A 12,095-nucleotide genomic window follows, 5' to 3' on the forward strand; every position below is an offset into this window, starting at 1 on the left:
TTATTCACCTTTAGGACAATGCTTCTTCCTTGCACCTATCTACTTCTTGTAGCTGTTGTTTTCAATTTTTTTAACAAATGCATGCTAGCCCATAACCTCCCCTCAGCATGCAGACAAGTTCTTTCAGAGTACTGCACACAGCATTTCTATTAAGAACCTGAGCTAGACTGCATGTGATAGAGCGTAGCAGTAATTTGAGGTGCTCTGAAAATCACAGCCTCTGAAATTAAAGACAAACTTACTGCTCCCCAGACAAAGGCAAAATATTATGTTGTTCAAATACAAAAATTCACTATCCAACAAAGCCTGAAAAGCAAGCTGTGCGAGAGCAAGGGTACTCACAATCACAGGCTCCACGACCATTCTGCGCAGCATTCCTATTCGAATGCTTCGGCAGTTCAGGATGACGCTTTCACAGGAGTTTTGGTAATTTACAGGCACGGCCTCGGTCACCATCTCTTGAGAAATAACTTTGCGCCGTTTTATTGGAGTGTTAGACACAATGTTCCCAAACTGAAAAGTAATTTTCAGGTTTCAGAATGTCTCACCAAGGTTTACTGCTAAATCAAGCTCGTTGAAACTAATGACTAAATGTTTAGCTAATTTTCTGTTGGTCAACAGGATTACTTACTAGAGCATCCGTCTCAAACATATGCAGAAGGGAGATAATTCCTAAAAGACTTTTTTTAACACCTGAAGATGTTAATATTGCTACATGCAAGAAGAAAATAAAAGGTAACCTGACACTTGTAGACACTTTACTGACATTTCCAAATCACAAATAGTGCTTCTAAATTGCCAAAACCAATTTATTTTTATCTTTTGGAAACACTATGCAGTCTAGCAAAGCAAAGTTATTTTTAATATGTTTTATTTAGATAAAAAAGCACTAATGCCGTAAAACCACCACAATGCTGGTGGTTTAATTTTTTATTTCCGTTTTTGTGAATCCAAGCTTCTGGTAACTAATTCTTGAAGTACATTGCATCACCACGTCACCAGAATACAGTCTTCAAGTAACATAAATAAATAAGCACAATCAAACTTCCTTAAGGCATCTCTACAGAGCTAAGATGGTTTTAGGATAGATTCCAAGGTCAGAAGACTAAACATTGAAAGAAGGCCATGTGGTGTTTGGCCCCAGTTCAAGAAAAGTCTCTAGATGCTAGTTTAAGCTGTAATCTCAATGAAGTATCCTGTTAACCAACAGAATTATCCTACCAAAAAACCTACTGCAATGAAATAAAGCCTGCTGATAGCCAGCCTATAAATATATTTATCTGTTGTATTGCTTATATTGCTCTATTTTGTTGGAGGATTTTCTGTACACTAGTCTTTTCTTTGGTATTTATATTGTTTCATAAAGCTGCCCATAAATAAACATTCATTTTCATTACAAAATGCAATTAAACTCCCACAGAAAAAACATTCTAAGGGATTCAGTGTTTCTGTTAAGACTAAATCTCGAAAATTATTTCAAAGTCCTGAATGACTAACCTATCTTGGCAATAATTCAAAGTCTACTTTTGCATGCTTCCTTCATTTTATACACTGAAGAAGGTAGGGATTCTAAATCCCTGTAATTAAAATGTTTTCCTAGGTCTCTTGTTGAAAAGAGGTTTTCCTTTTTGTCTGCTGGACTGGTTAAATGTTATTAAAAGTTCAAAACAAATCAGAAACAATCAATAAAACAGCAAAGTCTGAAGTGATGCTATATTCAACCAGTCTCTTCAGTAAACAATCAATATTTTGAGAGAAAGTTGAATAAAGCTTTTTCTATTATACCTAAGAAAATTGTTCTGATATCTCCAAATCTTGGTAGATTAATTCAATCAATGTAAAATTTGTGTTATATTTCACAAAAAATTTTTTCATTTCCTTCATTTTCAAAAGTAAGCTTGGACTCTAAAATAATCTAACATCTAGTATTAGAACTGGTTTGTAAAGACTAGTGAACAGGAACATATGGATATACAAAAAAAAAACATTTGAGAGAGTTTCAGAAGTCAGACACCAGTGCCTTCACAATGTAATGCTTTCAATTAATTCAGCATACTGCCAGAATAACTTAATTCAAGAACTATTTATAATCCAAGCCTTGAGCCTCACAGTTTTATTGCAGGCTGGAGGTTCACAGCTTCATGCTAATAGTGGTGACTAATTATACAACATATTATAAACATCCATAATTTCATCAGCTGCAGCACTAGAATGTTGGCTTCTGAATCTCAGCATAGCAAGAAGGTTTTGGCATCAGTACTTTAGTGTTCTAACTCAAAGAACTGGAAATCTGATCGGATTCTCTTGTCCAGTTTCACTATTGAGAGTTTGATTCAACAAGTGAGTCAGGAATTGTTTTAATCAGCACCATTATTCCACTACCAATTGCCACATGGAATTTATTCCTCTTTGTGGCTCACTACTGAGATGGCTTTTAACACAGTATGAAAACTCTCTCCCTTGGCCACACTTAAGGTGTGCTCATGGAGTATTTTTTTGTCTTTGCTTATCCAATTCTTAGAGTAGTACTCAACTAAAAAACACAAGCTGCACCACAAAAGTCCTAAAATAAGTGCTATAAACTGCTAGAGTTGTCAAAGCATTTTAATTTTAAAGGACCATTATTGATCCCAGTGTCTCTTTTCATGTTTAACTTCAGAAAGTCTCAACAGGCAACAGCTGGTACTGACATTCTGCTGCAAACTGAGACCTTGAGCTTCACAGAGAACTCCTGTAGAGTCTCAAAAGAGTAAACATGCAACACAGAAGCATTTATTTTAACAGCATAATTAAAATCATTTTGAATGCTTGTAAAAATGTAATGAACACATTTTCTTATGTTTCCAGTATTAAGTATGCAGAGAGACCTGATGAGCTGCTGAGTAAGAAAAACAATCAAATACAGTCAACTTCTAACAATACAAAACAAGCCTTCACATATTCCATTTATTATTTGATTCTGTTTTCTTTAAACAAAGCATTAAATAGTACCTGATCTTTCATTCTTGCTTTTCTTGGTAGTGTGACTGCAATTTCTGTATCTGTTGTTATACTACCTATTCTCTGTTCTATTCCACAACTGTTCTCCTTTAATGCTGCTTCCACCTTTCCTGTAGAAGGAGCTGGGGAGGAGCGGGCTGAATCTGCAGGACGAGGTGAAATGCTTTCCATGCTCCTAGTGCTGCCACTATTCTCGTCCTCATCATCATCACTAGACAAAACAACTAAACAGAAAATATTACATTCTCAACCACTACATTTTTCTGCAACAAATTTCTTTTTTCATTTTTGGCTTTTCTTGCTAGTGTGTTGGCAATTTCTATACTACCTATTCTCTGTTCTATTCCACAACTGTTCTCCTTTAATGCTGCTTCCACCTTTCCTGCAGAAGGACATAGGGAGGAGCAGGCTGAATCTGCAGGATGAGGTGAAATGCTCTCCATGCTCCTAGTGCTGCCACTATTCTCGTCCTCATCATCATCACTAGACAAAACAACTAAACAGAAAATGTTACATTCTCAACCACTGTATCTTTTCGCAACAGAAATTTCTTTTCAAGTAATACGTCAGAAATAATTTATGTCATTGTCCTGCAGGGCCAAAAAAAATCCACATATATAATTATATTATGTTTTTAACTAATGTTTATTTGGAATCTGGTTGCAAGGACTCTCTGCCTTGTTTTTGATTTCTTATAACTAACTATACAAAAAATGAGTAACATTAATCTACCTCTAGACAGAAGTGAACATGGTTCAGTCAAGAATTGACAGTAAGTAATACAACCTAAAAACTGACAAAAGAAATTATGTCTGAAATCATTCAAATCAGTAGGAAAATATGGTCTAATAAACTAAGCACAGAACCAGACACATAATTTCCTTTACTCCATCCTTCCTGCTTACTGAGTTTTCAAAGAGAAAGCACAGAAATTAACATTTTACAAATTATGAAATTTAAATAGATAAATAGTTTAGAAGAAAACAGGAAAGAAAACATAAAATAAAAATCAAATACTGTCTTTCTCCTTGGACGAATGAAGGATGGAATTTTGCTAAGAATACTGGTTTTTCCAATATCCCAAATATAAGTATTTTTTTAAAAACAAACAAAAGAAAAAAATTCACAAAATAATTTTTGTTTTCCCCAATGTTCACCTTTCCTGAAGAGTACCTCTGCATACAAAAAGGAAATTATTACAAGTTCTGTCCCACTTTCCCAAGAACACACACAAAAATATTCCATGCAACATCAGTTATGTAAACCTGCACAAACAGTTCCTTCACTATACAATATTCTGTGTTTCCAGCTAATGGCTGTGTTCATAAAAAGGTACTTACTTGGATCATTTAATTCAGATGGTCTTGTACTCCTCTGTCTTAAGCTTCCTGTAATTTTAGGATTTTTTGTCCCAGTTATAAGACCAATTTTTCCATTCTGTCGTAACATAGAATGTCCTACAACCTCGTTACTCAGTAGAATATCCGCTGGACCTTTTCCAACAGCAGAACTATAAAACTTCTTTGCGCTGAACCCTGTACCTGAAGATTTTTGCCCTGGTGAATTCTGATGTATTGAAGAACGTGATAAAGGTCCCACAGATTCACTTAATGTTACAGTTTGTCTGGAGACTCTTTGCAAATCCTTTACAGAAGCACTTTCACAATGTCGGCATTTGGTCTGATTTTCATTTGCCTTCCCACAGTTTGGGCATTCAGTAGAATAATCAATCTGTTCCAAAAGCTAAAGGAGAAAAACACACAATCAGTAAATGTAAGCAGAAAGACACAATTTCCAGATCTTGTACTTGATTTCTGTTCAGAGTTAATCATACAATCACTTAGGTTGGAAAAGACCTTTAATATCATCAAGTCCGATTATTAACACAACTCTCATCACCAAACCATATCCCCAGGTGCCACATCTACATGTCTTTTAGATATCTCTGGGGACAGTGACTCAACCACATGCCTGGCCATCCTCTTCCAATGCTTGAAAACCCTTCTGGTGAAAAATTTTTCATAATACCCAGTGGAAATTGACAACACAACATTAGCCATTACAGTAAGTAGAGAAAGCAAACATTAAAAGACAGCTTAATTTTTTATTACATTTAAGAAAATGAAAAATGTTCTAAAAGGAATAAATGTCATTTGTTACAATTTTTTTAAGTGATTCATGTTGGACAATTCAGATTTTTCTTCTTGTATTTTCTTCCATAAACAAAACCCTCCACACTGTTCAGATACATATATCCATCAGCAAGGTGGTGCAATTACACTATTTCTGTAAAAACAGTTCCATGGGACAAAATAACCTACAGATCCTTAGAGCAATACTGGAGAGGATTTGAAGAAACTTTGTAGGTTCAACTTATCTGTCCTTCCAAGATATCTTTTAACAGCCCGGAAAGGCATGCAGGAAAATTCACTCCTCAAGGGAGATGAAGAAAAGGCAAAGTACATATCATTGCTCTAGAGTCATGTGTCACAGAGAAGAAAACAGGACTTGAGGAATAGGAGTTCCCCAAACTTTCAAGAAGCAAGCAGGGGTTAAAAGGAAAAATGTATCCTATCACTACAAAGACAGATGTCTTTTGTTTTTCTCACATTCACTAGGTCCCACTTAGTTTTGTATTATAAGTGTAGAACTTGGACTTCTATAATACATGAACTACAGAACGAGTACCAAAGTGAATACAGGACATCTTTAGAGATGAAAATTTAGTGTATATTATTCTCTCCTGGAGCACTGAATTCAAACAACATAACCACTGTACTGTGAACTACTGAAGGCAACAAACACCTACATCCCACCAAAAACTTTCAGTATCTACTCTGAAAACAGCTTTCACAATTTACACCTCTCCCCACTCTCCCAGCCATGAACACGCCTCCAAAAGAGGACTTCCACAAGTGTGGTAAGTAATTTCAAACCCCAAATTTCAAGATCAAAATCATACAATGACAACATATTATTTTCACAAAATTTCTGTAATTTAACAAAGCTACACATACTGTAGAGAAACAGAAGCAAAACAACCCAAGCGTATAAAATATATCAGACCCTTACAATCTGAGCTGTGGGATGATACCAAGCTAAAATGTAAACCAGCATTGTGCCTCAGTGCTGTTACAGGATGTAGTTCTTAGAAAGATACTGCTTATCACATTGAAGAATTTCAATCAGACATTAAAAATATTCAAGAGAAGGCAACAAGAGTACCTGGAGGATCTTAAGGATAGAGTAATCACACCCCTCTACTTCAACTACATGCCAAAAATTTTAAATCAGTTTTTTTATTAACATCACATTAATTAATTAAATAAGCAATGGAAATGCCAAGCAGTGGTACCAGGTGTTTCAAACAAAAGCTAAGCATATATAAAAATCATAGATTGTTTTTTTTTTAAAACCATGAACTCCTCACAGGAGATTTTGCTTTGACAGTCAAACAACGTGACCTGTATGTGTGCATTATGAAACTTCCATAGTAGCCTGGGAAGCTGATAAACTACAGAGAGCCTTAAAGCAATTTCCAAAGTATTTTACATTTGATATTCAAACAAGTTCCTGACAGAAACATCCTGGTTGGTTGCATGTAGATCAGAGAATGTCATTTGGATACCTAAGGAACTATTCTCACTGAAAAAGTGAGCAACTTAACAAAAAATACTTGCATCTTTGCAGTACTTTAATCTTTACTGTTCTGAGTATAGAAAATCACGACACAGAAAAAAAGAACCTGTCAAAGAGCAAAAAATTATTCCTCTATTTCAGCAAATTAAAATTATCAATATCTGGTTTATCGGTCAGCTATTCAATAAAATCAAGATTTCTTTTCAGTGCAACTTCTGTCTGTTCAAGTCAGAAAATAAATATTTCACAACTAGCCCGAATATTAACACTTAAATATCTCTATCACTGCAACTTTTTTTAGTTATGTAAATCTTCCTCCCAACTCCATGGATTTTTAAAATCTCGATTTGTTTTACTCCTGAATGTCTGTTTTTAAAATAAGCAACAGCTTTTAAAAATTTAACAAGAGTTTACATATTTTTAAAATATAACCTACCGTTGGCTGAGTTAAGCATTTTTTTGTAGCAGAAGATAGACTCAAGTCAGATTGATATGACTTGCAATGACTTTTCTGTCGCACCTTTCTTTTAATGACAGATTCTGAATCAGAGTCATCTGTACTCTCCATTATACTGTCTAGAAGGGAAAAGATGCAAAAACATTAACAAGAAATGTCCACTCCTATACTGTTATAATTATGATCATCTTACTTTTTTACATACACTAACTTGAACTAAACATAAACACATTTTTAAACCTCAAAAATCTACACTGTTTCAAACGTATCATGATTTGTTGTATGACTAAAAATAACATTCCCCAAAGTAACTTCAAAATGTAGTTTTAGTAATACTATTGCAGGGTTGCTCACTGACAATTTTTATCTTATATCTTTCAAGAAGCTTTGGATTTGCAAATCTATGCTAACCTCATTACAAATCAAGTGGAGGGTCTATTGCCAAAAATAGGAGAGGATGCTAGATTATGCTATTATACCACAGAACTTGTTTTGAGGCTGTTTTTTTATATATAAATGAACACTGTTTCAATATACATACTGAAGCTCTCACAAACATCCCCTAGGAGAAGACATCTCAAAACTAAAGAATGGCTCATTTTTGATAAAGAATTAATAATAGGTGAGGCTTTTCCCTAAGTTACTTTAGAGTAGCACTGCTGAAGATCTACTTAACATTAACCTAAAATGGCACAGTAGAACTTGCCAGTGCAGGCCACTATGCAGCTGTAAACCTATGCAGCAGGTTTACAGACTGTATCTATGCTAACAAAGCTTAACAAACACAGGGTATTTTCTTTTCCAGTTTCACAATTTCCACACCTGAAACCAAACTATATTTTTTGTACTGCACCTCCAACAGTGAGGTTGTTGCATCTAACAACGATGTAAGAGCATGTTTTAGCTGAGGTACAGAGCTGATGCTGGTTCTTTTATTAACTCCCTCAGTGTATGAATACACTTCATACCAAGTGCTGGTTATTATGTAGCATTTTTCTTGTACTAACACTGCTACAGAAGTTCCTCAACAATAATTCACAAACAAGCTGGGGGTTTGGGCTCAGACTAATTAACTCTAGAGATCTGTTCTATCTTCAACTTTATGATCCCAAATGTTCCCTATTTCTGTTGCTTTTAAAATAACTAGCCTAATAACTACACTTTTAAAATAACTAAGCCTAATTTAAAATTATTACATGACTGAACTAGTTGCAGAAATCTGTGAAGAAGGGCAAAATCATCCCTTCATGCACAAACTTGTACAAAAGTAGAATAACATGAGCTAAGGCTGTAAGTACATATACTAAAGGTTGTATAAGATTTGGCAACACACCGACCCAAATCAGGTATTAAAAAAATTATTCTGCTGAGAAGAAGTAAGAACTCTAAAGGTAACTTACCCACTCCTTGAGACTGTGGAAACCTAATGTGGTCTGCCTCCACTTTCTGAAGCTGAGGTGGGTATTCTTTTCTGGAAAATGAATTAGACGTATGGTTGTTCTTTTAACAGACACCATTATAATTTAGTCACAATTATACATGAACAAAACAAACCTGAAATGTATCTGAAAGCTACAAATAAGTAACTTCTCCTATTACATGCTATTTGTACACATAAAAAAGTATTATCAGCCACAATAAAAGTTTTGGAAGTGTTTCTGATCTAAATAATGAATAATGTTTCTGATCTGTAATAATCAATAGTTCTGGAGTCTGTCACTTTTACACACAAGCTTCCAAATATTGAAGCCTGCATCTTCTCCTCCTCCTCATTCATGAAAATCAAGACAGATACTTTCAAAAACCAAGAAAAAAAACCAAATATTATTTTAATATTGAAGTAGATTCCACAAGTTCCATAACTTAAGAAACAGGAAGAGAAAATGCAAAACAGAGAAAGGAGATCCGATATCAAAAATTGTTATGGCCAAAAACCAGAAAGAACAACACAGCAGATGTAGTTCCTATATATTTGTTTTTAAAATATCGTAATATAGACAAATTACTGGATAGTAAGTATTTTATTGGTATAACTTGCATAATATAGACATCACATATTTTTCTGCAAATTAATGTAATATTTGGCATTATTGCAAGATGTGAGTCTCCTGAAAGATGTTTTCAGTTTACAGGCATGTGTGTCAAATCATGCTGATAGCAAATTAAGATTCCTAAAGCCCAGTGCATGTGGGTTACTGTTTGTAGCACTTGTCTTTCTCAGAGCTCTGAGCACTGCAGCTCAGATCACTATTCTTGTCATAACAGAGGATGGCACACATCTGAAACATGGGAGGCCCTGTCAACAAACTCACCAGAAACTGGTTTTATTGGAAAGTTAAGCACTGGCTGCAAATGGGTCACACGTGTCCCTTACTGCTACCTCTGATTACAAGGACATTAATCAACAGCAAGAGGGCAAAGCCAACAGCTGCAGGCAGTAACATCACCACTAACAGCTACATTTTGAGGACCCATCTGACAAAAAATTTGGCTATGGCTGAAGAAGGCTTTAGCTTCAGTTATTTCTTTCTGCACAACATTTCCTAATGCATCAAATGATAAAACCTTTGAATTTTCTGCATTTCTAGGTAACATTATTAATTAATGTATTTGGAACAAGATTAATCTACAATGTCCTTTGAGACACTTCTTACCTAATAACAAACACACCTGACTGTGTTGATAGGCTGCAGCTTTAAAGTACATTCTGGCAGAAAGAAGGATTGAGAAACAAGTGTGGCTACTCACAATCTAGAGATGTCATAGTACTTTATCATGACTGCTGGCAAACATATCACAGATGACAGATTATGTAATTTGTTACTGATTGTGTCAAATGTGTTTCTGGAGCAATCCTTCTCCCCCAGAATTTTCAAAATCAAATTTGGAAACTCTGTATGAATACTTATTCATAAATTCAATGCACTGTATTTTTATATAATTTTCCTTAAAAATTCAAACACATGGAGTTACTCTAAGCAGAATGAGTGGAAATAAAAGGGAGAGCTCAAACTCATCATTATGAGAAGCTGTACTATCAAAACCAAAGCTCATGACATTCTAAAAAGTAAAAAAAAGGCTGCAACATCATTTTAGATTTGAAAACTATAAACACTGCAGTAAGGGTGTGCAAGCTGTTGTGTCACGTGTCATAACTATCTTTCACTAGTATTTCACAACAGTAAACCTTGTTTTGAACATAATTACTTCTGGAAAAAATATCTTCTATAAGACGTTTAAGATATTTAAAACTTAAATGACATTTAAGAGAAACAATATTGAAACTACTTGTCATTTAATTGAAAGCAAACAATAAAGCAAATAATATGGCAGATTTAGAGTACTAAAATTTCTTTTAAATGTAGTTCACCATTCAAGGTCCCTGGACATTTCTAACTTGCAATTTTTCTTCTAACAACCACATATTTCTATTACATTTTTAATATGCAAAACATATTTATCTTATTAAGATGATAAATTCATTATTTACCATATAAGGCTAAATAATTATTTTACAATAAATCAGAATACACTAGCATTACCTACCCCCATCTGAATTTTATGTTAGCAGCATAGACTCAAATTTATAGCTACTAAACAGCCAAACACTTGCAAGAACACAGGAGTGGTAGCAAAAAATAAAGTGTATCTTTCCTCTCCCACAATATAGAACTCATATACTCAGAGTGAACCATTAATACCCAAACCCAAGTCACAAAAAATCAGCTCCAAGACAACTGAGGCATCCCATCACACTTCAGTGTGGTTAGCAATTCAAGGTCAGGCTTGAAGTTGCTTTGAATTAGAAAGAAAAGTGAAGATAACTTTAAAGACTATTTAATTTGAGATTTCAGCTAAAATTTTTTTTTACAAATAAAGCTTTCTTGGAGAAGTGACAACCCTTCCACAAGAGGGCAGCAACTTTAGGCACGTTCTACTACTTTCCTTTCCTGAAAAGCCCATAAAGAGAAAGGAAGAGCACACCACCACCAAGTTTTTACAGACTGGAAAACAAAGTTGCCCTTCTGAGCACAGTGTTTGTTGTTGCCTGAATAGCTGCAGATCCATTAATACCTTCTCCAGTAAAATGCTTTGTACAGAGAGCCATTTAATTATGTGTGAGTGCAGAAACGGAAGGGGAAATTGGTTGTTTTTTAAAGCAAACATTATATCTACCTTTAAAAGGACTATCTGGAAAAGAACAAAAAAATCTTAGAGCAGATTTAAGAACATACAGCACTTCTAAACAAATACCTTCTTGCTGTTAAACCCTGATCAAAACTAAGTCTTCCATTTAAATGGGAATAATTGAGGGATCAAACAGCTGAGCTGATCATGATGCAAGATTACCTAAATTCTGTGTCTAACAGTTAAAAAAAAACAGTGCTCAGAGGTGAAACAATTTTAGGCATCTTGTTTATATCCTAGATTATAAGAACTTCTGATACCTTTAAGTGCAAGGGAAGTAGACAAGTATTTGATAAAAAGCAGTCTCAGGAAGTAGTAAAGCACCAACAGCAAAACACTGATTACAGGGGCAAGAAAGATCAAGCTTTTCTGCAACACACCAGACAGAAATACTCAGGCAGTCTGGACTGTGCAGCATCATGAACTTCTGACATATTTTAACTGCTAGATGCCACGATACTCTTGAGTAAGCGTGTTTTGCCCAGACAGAATGGTGTCACTTATTTCATATTTTCAGCAAAGATTCATTATTACTGCTGTGTTCTCTTGCTGATGGAATTGGACCTTAGTGTCTTCACACCAGCCTGGTAGACAGACCTTTATGAAACTGTCCAGACAAAGTGACATTTCACTTAAAATTTCTTCTCTAGGAAAACAAAAACCAGAAATGTGGTGGTGGGGGGATGATGCAGGGAAAGGGTAGGTCCACAATTTCTGTCTATGCCAGAAAGCAAATAAACATGAAGGAACATCTGGATCTGGGAATTTGGGAGGGAGTGCTACCTATGATTTGGTACAAGCCCCATCAAAA

General features: G+C 34.9%; 1 protein-coding gene across 8 annotated transcripts in view; it reads right to left on the reverse strand.

Annotated features, from left to right (window-relative positions):
• SENP6 (SUMO specific peptidase 6) overlaps positions 1 to 12,095 on the reverse strand; it is a 73,041-nt gene that overhangs the window by 22,648 nt on the left and 38,298 nt on the right. For all 8 annotated transcript variants that reach the window (XM_074538357.1, XM_074538361.1, XM_074538356.1 and 5 more), the window contains 5 exons: positions 8,497 to 8,567; positions 7,076 to 7,215; positions 4,341 to 4,743; positions 2,992 to 3,224; positions 343 to 513 (listed from right to left, as the gene is read on the reverse strand). In XM_074538357.1, coding sequence (XP_074394458.1) covers positions 343 to 513; positions 2,992 to 3,224; positions 4,341 to 4,743; positions 7,076 to 7,215; positions 8,497 to 8,567 — 1,018 coding nt within the window. The remainder of the gene's footprint in view (positions 1 to 342; positions 514 to 2,991; positions 3,225 to 4,340; positions 4,744 to 7,075; positions 7,216 to 8,496; positions 8,568 to 12,095) is intronic.

This window comes from Zonotrichia albicollis, chromosome 3, assembly GCF_047830755.1.
Source record: "Zonotrichia albicollis isolate bZonAlb1 chromosome 3, bZonAlb1.hap1, whole genome shotgun sequence".
In the NCBI taxonomy this organism is placed as follows: domain Eukaryota; kingdom Metazoa; phylum Chordata; class Aves; order Passeriformes; family Passerellidae; genus Zonotrichia; species Zonotrichia albicollis.